Below are 18,562 nucleotides of genomic sequence, written 5' to 3'. Positions count from 1 at the left end.
TGAATAATGAAGATGAGAAATTTCAAGTTTATACAACAGATAAACAACCCCCATTGGCTGTGTAAACAATGTACATATCTTTTATTGAATATTTTATGTCAGTTTCTATATTAGTAATGTTTTCACATACACGGTCGTTTATCAATTGAATAAAATTTTCACCACGTTTTTTTAGTAAGACCGTTATTGTTTTATTCCTACGTATTGTTGTACACCTTTATCTGATTCATCTGATATTTATTATTTTTATTTTTGTCTGTTGTGTATACGTTATCGAATAATGCAATCACTCTGAAGCTAACATTATATGTACTTAATCTGAATAACCCGTATACAAAATTTGGGTTTTGACTATAAAGATGTTGTTGATATATTCAACACATCATTCACCAAATATAAACAAGTCATTACCTAATTTATTTCAGACAGAAGAATATCAAATATAATATAATTTAACTATAGAAACTACGTAGCTCTGTTTATCTTAACAAAGTTTTGTAATTTTCCTAGTATTATATTTTTCCATCTTGCATGGTGGAGTGTTAAGTTTCCACTTTATTTCGTTTTCACATTGTTTTTGTTTAATAGGTTGTGTTTTATTATGTTTTATATTTTCTTTTTGATTTTGTTTTTTTTATTTTTATTTTGTTGTTTATTTAGATATTCTTTGTAAAAAAGTAAGAAAATCACATGTAAAAGCCCAGCCGGGCGTGAATTTATAAATAAATAAATAACGTTTGGAAGCAGTTGAGAATTTTGTACGGTATACACATAAAAATTAAATCTCATCACTTCCAAAGTAAATGTCAGGCATTTATCCGATCACAATTTAAAACTATTCTCCGTTAAAAAATATTCTAAATCATACCCGACCAATTTTAAATCGAGTGACAAAAAATCAGCAAAACGTTTCAACATCCTTTAAATATTCCTACAATTTTAAATTCAACAACACTTAATTTGTGAAAATATTGCCGCAATATTGTCGTTTCCCGATATTATTGCTCGACGGACCGAAATATTGCCCCATTATTTGAAATTGTACAAATTGTGCCCGTTCGTACTTCTCCAACGCAGATCGCACTCCCATATATAAACAGTTATATCTCAAAAATCAAACATTTTGATAGAACACCCAACACAAATGCCACATATCAAATTAACATGTATAACAAACAAACCTAACCTAACAGAATAGTAGATACTTTCATTATCGCCCTGACGATAGAACAGAAATCGAAACGTTGCTTATTAAGAGGAAGCTACAAGCCAAAAATGTGTATCATCTTGGTATACCTTATATTGTAGGTAATAGGCATTAAAATCGCTTGACAAACGGAGTCTAGAAACATTCGATTTCAAGCACAAACTGGTTTTTATTTATTTTTTAAATAATTTTATAAGAAAGCAAAAAATTTAATCAAGTGAAACTGTCACAGATAATTTTAGCTATAATACTGTATTTTTTTAAAGTTGTTTCTTTTACGCGTTCATACATTTCTATTGAAAACTTTATATTTATATTTCTATTGAAAAATTTAGTACTTTACATTTATATTTTTTATTGAGTTATTTATTTTATTTGTCTAGATTAACTAATTAATAATTAACCGCCCGACCTAATTAGTACCTACTCCCGAATTATGTACCTGCAGTCTAAATCGCATCGTAAACAAAGCAGTCTACTTACTATAAGCGCCTACTTGTCTACCAGGTGACAATACGTCACAGGCCGTCTTTCACTTTACGAGAACTCGCCAGAAGGTTCGAGTCTACCGCCTAGGCATAATTGCCGCGCCGTCGAAACTTCGTGAAACACACAGACTGTGCGAGTGCCTAGGATTTAGTTGCCATCCATCTACCTACTGTTGCCGTCGGCCGTGTAGTATAAATATGCCCGACGCAGCGAGTCAGTCAGTCAGTCAGTCATCTATCAGCCGTCAGTTAAATCAACGAGTGATCACCCGCGCTCCTCTTACTAGCGCGAAGGACAACGTACCCGGCTTCGCCCGTACCACCATGGACTCTATCGGGACATCATCTTAGCGCCTTGTCCAGATCGCCGTTCCGGGCAAGCGCTACTCGGATTACAAGCGCCCTGGTTCCAGTGTCTCTGACCAGCGCTTCTTCCACGCCACCATGACCACCACAAGGACACGCAGAATCCTCACTGATCTACGCCACTCCCGCTCAACCGCCTACAAGGTCCGTCACCTTCGGCCTTCCGTCAGCACTGGAGTATTGATTCCCCAGATCGCCAGTGCCTGACAGTCATCGAGTCCCGGTCACCAGCGCCCGGCGTCGACTCACTGACCCGCGCCTGACCAGCACATCACCGCAGCAACCTGAGTATTCAACATTTGTCCTACATCATCTCCTCGTCACGGCAACTGACTCAATAAACACAGTGACCTTCACGAACACGCCTTTCATTTCGTGCCACTACCTGATCCCCAAATTTGTATTCTACTCAAGCGAAAAGATAGGAAAACCTTCACTTTATCTAAAATATATTTTTTGGTATTCATAATGTACACCAATTCGTTATAAAGATTAATCAAAATAGTGATTTAGCATTAAGCTTCGCCTTAACAGTGTTTATTGACTTTCAATCGCCTTCCCCTCTCCACTACCACATCTCAATTGGTAATTCCATAGTCCCATTCTTTCCAGGGTTTAGGAAGAATTGGAACTTTTGTGATGTATTCAAATAAAGAAAAAAAAAACTCATTTTTTCACTTCGTGCAATGTTGCTGCGGCAGTGCGATATCGTATGAAAGGGACGCAAACAGTTTGTGTTTCGCCGTTGTGTATTTCGTTAAAAGAATCTTTTTGAATATAATAGCACCAATTTGTTTCCACGGGAGCAAATCCCAGAGGGGGTGATAAAATCCACTCACCCCCTAAAAAAATGCCTCCCAAAAAACTCCATTATTTATTATAATTATCTGGTACACACTCGAAAACATTTTTCGGCGCAAAAAAAATATTTAAAAAAGTTATGAAGCTATTTTTGTAATGGGTGCTCTACTCTCTCGATGAGTGTATTTGTCACGCTTGTGTCGTGTTCTGCGCTCCGTCCCGTGTCGGATTTTTATGATAGTGTCTAGGATGCGAGGGGAATTATCACCGAGAAGGGGGAAATGGCTTGGAGGGTTTGTGGTAATGGTGAACGAAGTCAGTGCACAACTAATCAACAAAGCAACAGCTGCGCGATAGATACTAAAGAAAGTCACTGAATGTCTTGGTTTTTTAAGATAGTACGAGGCGTATCCAGAAAGTAAGTGTACTGAATTTTTGTAGGTTACAAATCTTTTTATTGAAACAAAAAAATTACATGATTACCGTAGTACATATGTAAGCTATTTTTAGACATAGTCGCCATTCCTCTCAATGCAGGTGGTGAAGCGGGGTATCAATTTTTGATGCCTTCCTCGAAGAATTTTCCCGCCAACCCCTTCGTCCACTTCTCCACCTCCTCCTTTACCTCCTCGTCGATTGAAAACCTTTTTCCACCCATGTACAGCTTCATGGAGGTAAAGAGATAATAATCTGAAAGTGCTAGGTTAAGGGAATGCGCGGGGTGGTTCAGGATATCCCATTTAAACGAAGCAAGCAGTTCCTTCGTGGCGTTGGCCGTGTGTTGTCTGGCTTTGTCGTGCAGCAGGCTGACTCCCTTTGTCAGCATGCCTCTCCTCTTGTTATGAATCGCCTTCCGCAATTTTTTTAGGGTCTCACAGTATCTTGCAGAGTTGATGGTCTCCACTTGAGGCAGATATTCAATCAAAATTATGCCTTGACAGTCCCAAAACACGGATGCCATGATTTTCTTGGCTGAAATTGTGGTTTTGAACTTTTTGGTGGAGGGTGAAAAGGTGAAAACCGTTTTTTAACTCGCGATACCACTTGTACACACTCGTAAAATTCATAGCTTTATCACCATATATGCAGTTTTAACCTCATTATAAACCTCAAACGGAGGTTTTTCCTTCCAAACGAGATAACGGATGACGCCGCGTATTTCGCATTTGGCGGGAGATTGGATTGACATTTTTCACGAAACATGTTGTCGCGTTGACACTTCTCAACGTACTGACCTTAAACAGGTCTCGTTGCGGAGGGGAAGAGTCAGGCTACACGTAAGTGTAGCCAACATATCGAAAATAAAATTCATTCGGTCGTGAGAGCCTCAGTACACTTACTTTCTGGATATGCCTCGTATATAACAGACACTGCCTATCAGTCCACTTCCACAGTCCATACACTTATTCCATGATCTGCCTCTGAGTAGCTTCCATTGGAGAATCCATTTGTGGTTATAATCTGGCATTCTTTTGGCTTTAAGAATCAAGTTATTTAAGAAATTCCCCATATCCAATGTTATTCTATATAACAACAGGATGGTTTTCCCCACCGGCATGACCATTGGCAAGTTAGTCCTGCAGGCGGGGAGTCAAAAAAGTCCATGTTGTCGGTAATGGAGATAACCATAATGAACATAAAAATGAATGCTCTTCATGATATTCGAATTATCGAACCATCCACGAATCAGTCTGAAAAAAATTGATACAATGTTAACATCCCTCCTGACTAGGGTTGCCAGATGTCCGGTTTTGGACCGGACAGTAGGGTTTTTTGAACGGCTGTCCGGTATGGAAATTTTTTTGAAAACCGGACAATGGAATGTCCGGTTTTTTTGAAAATACGCGACATATATACCTCACGCGATAATTTACAGAGCGATTCTGGTGGGTGGTAGTAAGACTTGCTCAAATCTGTAGAAAATGGTTCAATATTTGAGCAGTTTTCCCGTCTCCAATGCCTTCGTAGGAAGGGTTTGTAGTGTAAAGGATAATGTACGGACTGACGAAAGAAATCTCCTAGGTGTGAATACCGTAAAAAGTGAATTTTATGTTTTCTCCAATTTAAATGTCAGTTGCACTGAATTTAAAGATACAATATTAGTCAATAAACGATTATTAAAATCAGTAGCATCTAGTGGCAAATATGTTAAAAAGTGATTTTATGCTTACCAATAGCAATACTAAATACAACTTTTAATGTTTATTAAGTATTTTATTGTGTTTACCCTCAGAAATTTTCGGTAATTTTCTCTGTTTGTTTTGATCAAAATCAAAGGGGTTTATGACTATCAAAGGACCCTTTGATTTTCGACAAATTGTACAAAAAAAAATCAAAGGGGGGACCCTTTGATAAAAGATGTTCGTTTTTTTTTCATCTGGTAACCCTACTCTCGACCCGTATATGGTTCATTCCGAGCATACCCAAAAGAATATCGGTAAGATAGAGCCAAGGATAGTAGCCATACTCCTTTAGGTACCTAAAATATCAAACATTTTTTCTTCTCCAAAATGAGTGAATACACGTGTTATAATGCAGCTGGCGGGTAGATAGCTAAAAAGATAGATTTGTGTTTGATAGTTTGGTGTAGCTATTCCGCAAACGCAATTTTCTGGAATATCTCCAAAGATTTTTTTTATTTCCTCTCAAAACCATTAAATTACCATGTGATTGATATCTCACCACAGTTAATCCAAGAATTCCATAACCCATGTTTACATATTTCGAAGAACCAGTACATGAGAAGTAACTACTTAGTTCTCTTTCAAGAACTGTCAAAGATAGACAGATTTTGTATATCAGCGTAAACGACCGATAAGTTTTATAACCGTTGTACATGTCTCTAATAATGTCTGCCTAATCGAATAGATCTCATTAGTTTTGTTTCCATCTTACAAAATTCATATTGATACCAACGAACAAATACAAACAAAAAAATCAACGTTTCATAAAATGTTAATTAAATATCCCGCTGGAATACACAAATTATCCTTTTCTAGTAAATAGTTTAAAAATTCACACATTAGCAGACAGACGCAAAATAAATTATTTAACTTTCTTATTTAAAAAATAAACTCAAAATTGGACTCTTCCGAACTCTTGCAACTTATAAACTTACACATACCCACAAGAACTACACGACACAAAAATCTATTCCACCGTAGAATCACGAGGTTTCACACTATGGGAAATCAATATTTAGGTGATATTGGTATGTTTAATGTTAATTTGTAGGAGTTCGGAATTAACATTAAACATACCAATATCACCTAAATATTGATGTTGGTTTGCCTAGTGTTGATTTGTAGGAGTTCGGAATTAACATTAAACATACCAATATCACCTAAATATTGATGTTGGTTTGTTTAGTGTTAATTTGTAGGAGTTCGGAATTAACATTAAACATACCAATATCACCTAAATATTGATGTTGGTATGTTTAATGTTAATTTGGTGAATTTTGTGAATCATATTAAAAACCCATTCCAACCCTATTCTTGAACCTTTCGTTGCTCCTTTGTAAACCCATCTGATCACTGTATTTTTAATATTTTCGTTTTGTATTTTTATTTCATGTATATATTTTTTGTTTATTGTAATTTTATTTTTATTATATTTCTTATTTTCTAAATTTTTCAACATGTCAACATCATACCACATATTCCTTTGTAGAAGCCCTACGGGCGTTAAATGATTGAAATTAATATATTTTTAAAGTTTTTTTTACGGATCTTTTTAGATCAATTTTCAAACAACTCGACAAATTCTCAGAAGAATTGAAATCATATTGATGAATTACGACGAGCTTTGGGATTTGGGGGTAAAGTTTTGAAGTTGGTGGGAGAGATTTAGGGGGTTTCTCGGGAGTTTTGGGGGGTTTTTGAAGGGGTCGGGGGTCTTTAAAGATTTAAAGTAATTTTTCGCCGATTTCTTTACTCTGGGGGCGATTGTTTGCGAATCCTTAGCGGATTGAGCCGTATGATGTAGGTATAACCAGGCTAATTTTCATCTGAAATTATTATCATTGAAGTTTTTTGATCCTTTATTTTTTAACGTTAATTTTTCGTTGAAATCGTAACGAGGCTCATATTTTTTATTTGATTTAAAAATAGCTAATTTTTTTGGTCATGTCCCTGTTATTGATGATTTTATACTTTATAATGAGCATTTTTTTATCTTATGAGCATTTCTTTATCTTATGAGCATTTCTTGATCTTATGAGCATTTCTTTATCTTATGAGCAATTCTTTACCTTATGAGCATTTCCTTATCTTATGAGCATTTCTTTATCTTATGAGCATTTATAGCTAGCCGTATGAGGACCTACCTAGATTTCTCCCACTTTCATTATCATGGCAAATAGTGATCTTTCTAGGAGATGTATATAGGATATTATATGGTAGTCTATAAATAAAGAATCGCCTACTTCAGCTACAATTTAACAATAGATTTGCTTTGCTGTGTATGACATAATCGTGTCCATCAATTACCCTCAATATTGTATCTATGTTGGCAAACGTATTTGAAAAAAATATATATTACTTTGAAAAAGGGTTTCAAATAATCTATTTTTGTTATATGGACGTCACTAGGTATTATACCTCTTCTGTTGGTTTCTGGATGTTAGTAACGTCCATAAACATTTCGCATTAAGTTTCAACAACAAATAATAAAAAAATCAACCTATTTTTCTTTAAAAATTACAATAAAAGATATGGTTTGAGTGAGGATTGATCCTTGATTGACCCGGGAAGCGTATTTCCTTTTCCGTGTTCAATAGGAGGCAGTACTGCCTTGAAACACGCACGGGTTTGTTACACTAATTCTCTTTCTAAACTCGTGTTTAATTTAAGGCGCGCGTCATAGACTCGAGCACGTGTTTAAAATTACCGTGCGCATTTATGAAGCGCGTTACAGTTTGCGCTGGAAACCCGTGCACGATTGGACTACGGGAGGAATTGAACAAGAGTTTAGATAGTACTGCCTCCTGTTGAACACCGAAAAGGAAATATGCACCCAGGAACTGGAGTTGACAACTCTACCAGTTGAGCCAAATGCCGATCGAAATGCTTATATGTCCGAGTGTGTACGTAGTTGCCACCAACGCATTGTCATCGACAACGGGTCTATATGCCGGGTTTCAGCTCGATCAGATGCCGGAAAGTGGGTTAATTTCCTCTTCCATGATTTGTATGCATTTATTATCGAAAACAAAACTGAAATTTAAATAGATGCATTTAGAAATAGCAAATGTTATTTGCAAACATAAATATTGATTCGTCTTACTGTGCCCTTTATTATGAGAGGTTGGGTTTGGTTAAGTTGGTAATCACTAGGGCAATCTTCGCCTCACAAGATACAGCCAAAACAATCAAAAAACTTAATTAATATTATTCAACCGATTTGCGTCTCACTTTAAAATCCTAAAATCAAATTAATTGGATCGCGGATATACCTTAAAAATCCCTCTAAATCGGTTCTAATATCATCGGGTACCGGAAGATGTAGGTATTCGATTTTTCAAACGTCACGAAGAAATAAGTAGAATTGAGGAGGGGGTGGGGAAAGAGCTTTTAAACGCGATGAAAAAAAAACTTAAGTCTTCCTGTCAAATTAGGGCAACTGTCAGTTGCAGAACTGAAACCTCAATCCAGCAAATCTTTTAATTGCCATGATGGAGAAATAACACGAGAGGACTTGTTCAATTGATTCAGGAAATACAAAAAATGTTTTTTTTTACTACTCATTATCTACTAGCAGGTGAAAACCTGCTCCGCTCCGCGGGTTTTTTGCTGCTAGGTCCTGCGGGCAGCACTTAGTTGAGCTTCGACCAATTTAAGTGATACTAAAAACAGTTAATCTATAATAACCCAACCTAACCTTTCATTTTATAATATACATAAGTACATGTACATTTTATTATACATATAAAAACATGTCAGATTAGAGATTTGTTGGCTAATTTTATAATCAACGAAGCGTTTCTAGCTTCCGGTTTTGTTTCATGTTTTTTTTATTGGGTTGGCAGTTCCTACACTTCCTACAAACAAACGCGTATTATGCGCGAACTTCCTATCCGCGTTCTGTCAAAATGGTGTGAAATTATTATTTACGTACATAATATTAAAGATCAATATTTAAAAAAAATAAACAAGAAACATACTTTTTGAATTCGACCAATCAGAGGGCCTAAACCGTCCAAACGCTGACATAATAATACTATCAGATTATGCCACCAGAGGTGCGTTCTGTTGGCCAATAGGGAAACTACTCCAGCGGCCGGTAAAGCAGGGATTGACATTTTCAAAGAACCCTAGAATGCGTGATATTTTCCTATGCAGAATTTACCCGAAACATACTATTTGAATTCGACCAATCAGAGGGCTTAAACCGTCTAGACGCTGGCATAATAATACTATCAGATTAATGTGAATACCGAGCAAGAGGCCGAACTGCTCCCAACCAACTGGAGCCAGTGAGACTATGGCATACCCAACCGGGGTATGTTGTTTGGCTGAAAGTAGTAGGTAGGGGAAAGAGATGCGTGGAGGAAGGTTGGAAAAATACCTCGGTATTTCAAAATTCAATCCTGAAATGTAGTATTACACTAGAGCGATTCTGATAATATATTACATTCTGGAACTTGCCGCGTATACATTATATTAAAAATGTGAAATAACACAGTTTCATTAAATTACAATTTTTAATTTTAATCCCCGATCTTCGGATTTGCTAGTCGAGAACTTAACCCAACCGGGGAGGTTGACATCAGTTACGCACAATTTAAATATTTAATTTACTTGTTATATTTTCCCTTCCTATACACGAGTTATTCTCTTGTTATTATTTTTGCATTGCTTATATGTCTTGCATTTTCTTTTTATATTATTTTATTTCTTTTTATATAACCTGATCGTTGAATTTTTAACCAGGTGTCTAAAAATGTACCATTTTTCATCTTATTTTAGACACTGCACCACTCTTCATAAATTTTTCTCCATCAATATTTATCTAAATTTAACATTTTCTAAATCTGTCACCTACCTTTGTTCACACCTAGTGAGGTAGGTAATGTAAAGCATATAATCAAATTATATAGTTAATTACTTATGGTAACTTCTTATAATGTTAATCTCTTTTTTGTATGAAAATGTAAGAATTATATTTCAATAAACGCCGATTTGTCGGCATTGAAAAAAAATGAACTAATGTCTCGTGTTAGCTTTCGAATTTAAATGCCTTTTTTGTTTTTTTTTTTGTTTACACTCCCCAATGATTATTTCTATTAAATAATGAATACCTATTTTAACCAAAACCACGGAGGTTGTATGTCCCAAAAAAATAAATTAATATGTCAATATTAATTATATTATAGTAAATCTGCATCCCTTACATTTTCATACAAGAACGCCAATGGTTTCAATAAGGGTCGGATGGGATGCGGCCCGCCACTGGTTAAATCGGAAATCGCAGTAAAGATTTATTTTTTACGCATCGATGAAAATTTTGATTTCTACAAATTTACTCTTGTAAATCAAAAATTAGTACGATGCTTATCGATTTTAATGGGGTCTTGATTATTTGGGGCTGGACCGAGAATTGTTTTTTTTAGATTTCAAACGTTCATTATCAAAATGTCTATATTTCAAAATTAATACCTTTTATTCATTATATTGTATCGTTACCTAGTTTGCTTTTAAGTTTTTTGCTACATTATATTATCACAAATACATTTTTCAAGTTTTATGTCGTTATTCTGGATTTTCGTAATTTTATAAAGTTTCTCTTCTATTGTATTAAAAACTTATAGTATCTTAGCTTATCTTCTATTATATTTTTGAGCTTATTCCTATGAGTGCTTTTCTCATAGTATGGAAATGAACTTCTATTTTCAATTCTTTTATTCCAGATTTTATGAATTCAGGGCTTCTGACACTATATGGTGGAGTTTTACAATCACCTGATTCCCTTTAAATGTTGCACTGTACATTTAATGGTGCTTTGATTATATTCATCTGAAATAAACAACGAGTGATTTTCAAATGTCTAAACACATAACAGAAGAGATCGAACTGGAAGGTTTCTACGGTTTAAAATACTATATCTTGAATATTATAATTAAAATCACAGTCAATTAAATATATAACAGGTTTGAATTGAACTACAAATATTATGAAACCAACTACTTTACGAAATTAGAAAGAAAATGTTTAAATAATATGATAAATAAATATGGTCTCAGCAGAGAGCCTTGTGGAACACCAAAATACGAAAGTACAGCTTCAACATTGCACTTAACCCATGATTTCCAGTGCTTATAATAACATTTATTCTTCTAACTTCTACCTTATCCTCGATTGCCAGTACTTATAATCACATTTGTTCTTCTTTATCTACACAGATCCTCCCGGAGCTCCCTACATCGAGGGTTACACCAACGGAGAGATGGTCCGCAGGGGTCAGCAGGTGGAACTGGTATGCAGCAGTAGAGGCGGCAACCCTCCAGCACAACTGGTTTGGTACAAGAATTCGGAGCAGATCCAGATGATGTACAGGTAGGAATTTTAGCATAATTTTAAATCAGGTCTTAGAAATTAATGAAGATTATAAAAGCAATTTCTGCAATCTTGAAAATGTTTTTGTGGTAGATATTATCAACTCTAAAATGAAGATATTATGGAAACTATGATATCTAGGGCTCAATACGGGTATCTACTCGAAATTTATCAACAAGTATGGGGTTTTTTTTTTTAATCAATTTAGCAACAAGTATTGATTTATTTATTGACTCCATATATAATATTAAGCATAATCTACACCAACACTTTGTTGAATCCTACAAATTAGAGTAGCGTTGGTAATTAGTTTTAATGATTTGTCTTATATGTAGTGTTGTTGTAATTTCTTTTTTACTTTATGTTACTCTAACGTTTTACTAATATTGCTTCATATTTTTTAATATTTTCCCATTATACTTGTAATCACAATTTTACAAGTGTGTATTTTGTACCTTCTTTAAAATGGACTACATCTATTTACTGTCAATATCTCCTGTATAATACATATTCTCCTATGTACACTGCATCTTGTATCACTTCTATGTAAAAGCCTTTTTAGGCGTATATATATATATATATAAATAAATAAATAATATTGATGAATGGAAAATTAATAAAACGTTTAAAAAATACCCTTTCTGCGCCCGGCGTTTCGACATTACGAACATTTAAATTAAAATTCAAGCATACCTAATTTTTGTAAATTAGGCAGCAGAAATACTAGAAGAGGTTTGTGCTAACAAGACTCAAACATAGACCATGTATACATGGTATCCGGAAAATAGTGGTGCAAGCGAGATACTGGTAAATCTACGTCACATACAGAACCCATTTTTTTCGATCCGAGCATTTTTCTTTTTTTGTCTACTTTTTCATTTTTTCGTCAACTATAGGGTTAAAAATACTTTTAGAGCCGGGTTTACGCTTTGACACATTTTAAAATGCGATAAACAGCTGACAGTCAACCTATAGCGACCGATTTTTTTTGCTTTCTGCTCCATAGAAAGCGTTCAAAAAGAAAAATAAAAAGGTTTGAAAGAGAGATATGTAAATACAAATGTTAGAGGGAAAGCGTCAATATAAAAAAAAACGATAATAATTGAGCGAAAATTTTGAAAATATTTAATAAAACACGACTCGTTTACAATAGAGCGAAAATCTCTCGACAAATGTCTAAAGTAGCATTTGATGCAATGTGATTTTTTTTCATATCTATAACATGTTAAATTACAAAACTAGATGTGTTTTTAATCATTTTCAAAGCATTCTTTGCGATTTTTTTCAGTTTTATCGTTTCGGCTCGGCAAATGTATAGATATTATCTTTAAAAATTACTACAGCCAGGGACGGCACCATGATATGCTATGTATCCCACGTGGCAGAACGGACATACTGGCTCGGCATAGCATGACACGAGGTATGGCGCTGTTAAACAACGCCTCCAAGACTATCGATATTTTTAATAGTAGCCTTGAAGAATTCAAGAGGCATGTCAATGTCAAAAATCACTATTTACAACTTGTTATTTCTATTATTTTTTCTTTCATTGTTTCGTATCATCTATATGTAGTTAATGTTACATGTGTATTGTAAATGGACACACAGTCTGTAATACACAAAAAATGTAGCTTTTTAAGAACATAAAATTTAAAGTATTCAAGGGAAATCTCTAAATAGTATAAAATAAAGTCGTTTACCGTGTCTGTCTGTTTGTGCGCTTAGTTCTTCTAAACTACGTAACGGATTTTGATATGATTTTCACTTTCCTTTAGAGAATTTCTTTCGGAAGATTTATAGATATAATACTTGTAAATTATATTTATATAAAGTAGAAAATAGTCGATGTTTTGTAATTAAGTCGTAAAAATATTTTCGGACGCTTACATTACTAACGCTGGCTAAACCTTATGAGATGCATCAAAATAATGTACTACGGAATTGTATATCTTGAAAAGGCCTACAGAAATGTCCTGAATGGTATTTGTCTATCTCCTAAGGATAACCCCCAACAACGCCGGGTACCCGTCAGCTAGTATGTTATAAATCGGTAGAAATTCTTAATGCGGGGCTTATAAAATTCTAACTTCAGCTACGATTTACTCGAAAATTAAAGCTCAAATCAAAAAAGTTACATCGAAAAATCGACTCCAAGTGTGTTGTACGTTTATAAATCTGGGTTCACCAATTTCTTGCATTACAGTATAAATTGGTGGGGGACGGATACATAGATGCATTAAAAGGGAAATAGGTGAATGAGACAAGTGCGTGGTTGCACTGAACTGGGTCCAGTGGACAAACTAGTGATTTACTGCGTTTAGTAACGCATATAAGCCCGTCGGTCAGACAAGCTGTCACCGGCTGCCACAAACACGTCGCTCTAGGCTATTTTTGTGAAAAATATGCCTTCCTGTGCTTTTGAGATGTCCACAATTCATTTTCAAGCAAAAACCAAATCTTTCCATTCACATGTACTCAAAAATCATTTATTATTTCAATAAATACAATTTACAGACGTTCTTTGAATGGCTGTCTCTTTCTAATGCGTTCCGTTCCGTTAGCTATGTATGATGTTATTTGTAGTCATTTCATTCATCCACAAAAATTCGTGTGGCTATTCTATTCTCGTACGTTTTTTTATTAGATTGCAATTTAGAAACAGGAAACTGCCATATTTTTTGTTCGATTAATAAGAATATAACGTGTATTTGTATTTTGGTCAATGGACGGATATCGTACTTTCGTATGGAACGGAGATAACTTGCTACAGTATAATATTTTATTATTCAAAGTTCCTGGAAACCTCTCAATTATCATTAACGTAACTTGTTGTACAGTCTGGTTAGAATAACTATCGTATTTCACATAATAATCGCATTATGAACGAACAACCAGACGAGTTTACGGCTCGGCGTTTGGCGCACAGACCTCAGTCTAATTTGCAGAAGTACTCAAGTGAAGTAACCTGATAATGTGTTTAGTGATTCAATTGGGCTTTCGGTACTTGCGAAGAACTTATGCAACTAAAATTATAATTTATTACCGCAGACTCGTGAAAAACATGGCATATTATAATTGATGGATTTGAGAAGCTGAAAGTATTTATTAAAAAAAAAACTCGTTAAAAACTGAAAAGGGTTTTTTTTATTAGAATATATCTAATTTCAAAAGTTTTTTGAAAATGGTTTGACTGAGTATTTAATCTTCTTATCCAGGAACTGGAGTCGACAACTCTACCACCCGACCCAAACCCCGATTCGATAAAACCGACATTTTTTGTGAAATAATTTAAAGAGATTTTAAAAAAAATCACTGAAAGCAGTTAAAAAGGCAAAAATGTCGGTTTTATCGAATCGGGATTTGGGTCGGGTGGTAGAGTTGTCATAGTTTTTGTTAGTTACTCATAATTGTCATGGTTATATATTTTAATTGGCATAGTTAAAATACTGTTTTATTTGATAACATTATTTTTTTTTCAAATGCCTGTTTTTTAAAACATAAAATTAATTTCAATATACATTGATTTACAATTTAAAAAAATAATGTTATTTTGATGTTTTATCAAATTATATATTTTGGTAGTGTAGGTTGAAATGCGTTATTTTATAAAATGTTTTTTTTTCTCACGAGTATGACCACAGATGAAAAACATTTCGTGGTAGTTTTACGACTTCCTGAAAACTGACCTTTTATAAACAGTTATTAAATAAGAAAAAATATCTGATTTTAATTGAGTAAGAGAGAACTTGCATTGATCTTTTTATTGACATTTTTTATGTTATTTTTTATTTAAGATGCTGTTATGGCCACAGGCGACTTCGAAAATGCAGAAAACCATAAAATCTTATAATAATCTTAAACTTAGACTTCCCAATACGTCCTTGTTTGGGTATTTTACTCAATTTTTAGGCTTATTTTAGTTTGGGTTGGCGGTTCCTTCCCTTGTCATAATGATTTTACGTTATTTTTTCTTGCAACTTTATTACTTCTTTTCAGTTTTTTCATCTATGAGATGTATGAATTCGATAGAGATTCTTACCATATTTTTAAAAAGCCCTGACACAAGTCAGCATCACAAAGAATTTTTTTTTAATTGCCTAGTTTCTGCTATAATGTTATTTTATTGTTATTATTCTCTTCTCTCGTCAGTTCAACTTTACGCACAAAAAAAACACGACACGGGCACGTTTATGAGTTCAGAAATTCGATAATAAATTCATATTTCACAATGGTATAGATATCACGAGGTTGGCTCAACGTCAAAAATCCACTTACTTTTAATTTTTATGAAAACGAAGGCATTATTATTATACAATGTGTTTATTAGTAGTAATGACAGTATATTTAATTAAATCTGCTGTATCCAATTATTATTGAATATATTACCAATAATTAAATTGAAGCTGCTGCATTCGATATTATTGTAATAATGCCAATAATTAAATTGAAGCTGCTGCATCAATTATTATTGAATATAATACCAATAATTAAATTGAAGCTGCTGCATTAATTATTATTGAATGTAATGCCTATAATTTAATTGAAGCTGCTGCAATAATTATTATTGAATTTTATACCAATAATTAAATTAAAGCTGCTGCATTAATCTCATTGAATATAATACCAATAATTCTTGGTGAAGATATGGAATAGAAGAATACATATAAAAAAGCGTATTTTTTATGTGACACATCACAAGAGCGCCCCTGTCTATACAGTGTATACAAGAGAACTTTGTCGCCACCCAGTAGGGCAGAGTTAATAGGCGGATTAAGGTAGGGGCTGTGAGAAGGGATTTATTAATGCACGTCTTGAAGAGGCCCTGACCGAAGCTAACATGAAGACAAATGACTAACATTCTCACGAAGTCAACATCAACTGTGGACTGGTTTTCAGCTCGTGTGCGTCAAGTTTCAAGATCAATACTGCTAAAAAATAAGATTTTTTTACTTGTATTATTTATGGTAAAATTTCTAAGATCGTTTAGTGTTTTTGTCGCAAACTACAGCTCGTTGGCCACATATAGTTCTTTGGCTGCTTGAGTGCTGCTCTTCAACGAATGACGTGTTTAATATACGTTATTAATTAATCTAAAATAAAATTTTCAGTAGGTAGGTACCAAATAAGTCAATACATTCCTTTGAAAACGGTAATGTTTTCGTCTGCCAAGATGCGCTGTCGGCAGTTACACCGGTTCCAGTTCCCCATCTATCCTTGCCTATTCGTCGCTCTAGTTCGTTTTTGTCCAACGTTACATTTTTGGCGAAATTGAGTTTAGTCTGCAATTGTTCTCAGAAAGCATTTATCTATACGATATAAGTGAAAAAAAAATAATGTGTTTTTAAGACGCAGTTTGTATTAAGTCCACCAAAATTAAATAACATTCCAAGCGTGTTTATCCAACACTTTGCAACGTGTTTTCTGCGTAATTTTAAACATTAGGAAGGAATTTTTACTTAAAAATAATAATTTCTATCAGTTTAAATCATTTTAGTAAGCTTAAAATTGAGCTAATTTAATTGTATGGGCGTTTTTCGTAAAAAAAAACTTTGTAGCGCTATTTCTCCCGATTTACTTTTTGGTCTGTTGGACAAAAACGAACTAGAGCGACGTATTGGTAGGCTTATGGTTTCTTTAATGTTGAGAGTTCCTCAGTTAATTATGTTATTGATAATTATTTATTTGTTGACAATTAATATTTGTATTTCTCTTATCGTCTTATTTCTTTCGTCAGACATTTTTATATTCGCAATGTGTATTTTGCGCTGTATTTTGACTCTAGTGCAACCTAACTCAGTGTTTTTGTATTTAAATTCATGGCTTTTTCTTAATTTGGGCTCGAAAAGTTGGCTTACAAAGCTCTCTTTTCAAAAATTCTTAAACATGACATACATTTTAATCACTTTTCTACCCGAAAAATAATAATGCTGTGTGTTTTAATAAATTATGTATTTCGCCCTTTGTTGGCGGGTAGGTCAAACGTAGGTCGAAAATTAATACAACTACGTTGAATTTAAATATGTTTAAGCGTCCTTCAATAAATAATATTAAGGTTCCGTCAAACTCACTTCTCTATCGAAAGTAACCTTCAATTTAATCGGAGGATAAAGTTAGTAATACTTAATTGAAAATTTTAAAAATCATCGTGGAATATTTTTAAATTCGTATTAAAACCACTGGACGTGTAATTAATTAGGTATTCAAACTTAATGAATTTAATTTTTAATTTTCGAGTTTCGTTTTAATTAAATAATTACTGTAGAATTCAATCGATTTGACTGAAGTTACATTTTTATTGTAAATAACTAACTAGCCGTCTCAACGAGGGGTGGTCTAATAAGTTTTGATTAAACGTCAAACAATTGTGTCTTCGTACACAGTTCTTGCTTTATTCACGTTCATACACCAATAAAAATGACTGTTGCTAATTTATTGAGAATCTCTTAAAATTGTTCGCAATCCGCTAAAAAGGGGATCGCAAGCCCTTAACGAATGAATTGATAGGTTAAACTTTTAGTAAAATACGAAAATATTATCATTTCGTCATTATATATTATCAAGGCAAATACAGGTGCATGAAAAAGTGTTCTGATATTTTAGGAATTTACTAAAAGTTTATCAGGAAATGTTTTTATTGTTATCGGAATTACCAAAAAATTATATTAATTATATAATTATATTATATATACACACTATTTTGTTGTTCTGATTATTAACAGTATTTGTTACAATAGGGAATTCTCGTGCATTTTTTAAATAATTTATTTCAATAAAGATAATTATTTTATTATGTGCCTCTTTTTTTTCTTTTTTTTTTAAATGCATTTTCAATTTTTTGTAGTTGTTTTAAAAATTGCGTGCTATTTCGGATCTGAAAACGGTCATGCGCCATTTTGACTGCTACGTCACACCTTTGCCGCCGCCGCCGCCATCGGTTTGCAGGATCTACTCAGGCCGGTCAACAGTGACGTCATCGTTCGCCCTTGAACGCTTGATCAATCACCGGGCGTTTTTAGCTGCATTGAAATATTTCGTTCGCGCCTGTTTTTGAAATCATTAAACCTTTAATAAATGATTTTTGAAAATTATAAAAACTATGTATTCTTGTGTCTGAAGTGTTTCTACATGTGAATAATTAATAATAA

The 18,562-nt window shown here is 33.8% G+C and overlaps 1 protein-coding gene across 1 annotated transcript in view; it reads left to right on the top strand.

Moving 5' to 3' along the window:
* Window positions 1-18,562, top strand: part of LOC149409600 (nephrin-like) — a 301,897-nt gene that overhangs the window by 212,299 nt on the left and 71,036 nt on the right. The window contains exon 8 of the mRNA XM_089649459.1: window positions 11,264-11,417. Within this exon, the coding sequence (XP_089505585.1) occupies window positions 11,264-11,417 (154 nt within the window). The remainder of the gene's footprint in view (window positions 1-11,263; window positions 11,418-18,562) is intronic.

This window comes from Hesperophylax consimilis, chromosome 30 (assembly GCF_061612785.1).
Source record: "Hesperophylax consimilis isolate HC1 chromosome 30, BYU_Hcon_1.0, whole genome shotgun sequence".
In the NCBI taxonomy this organism is placed as follows: domain Eukaryota; kingdom Metazoa; phylum Arthropoda; class Insecta; order Trichoptera; family Limnephilidae; genus Hesperophylax; species Hesperophylax consimilis.
Note: the sequence above shows the minus strand (reverse complement) of the source record. Positions and strands in the feature narration are given on the sequence as shown.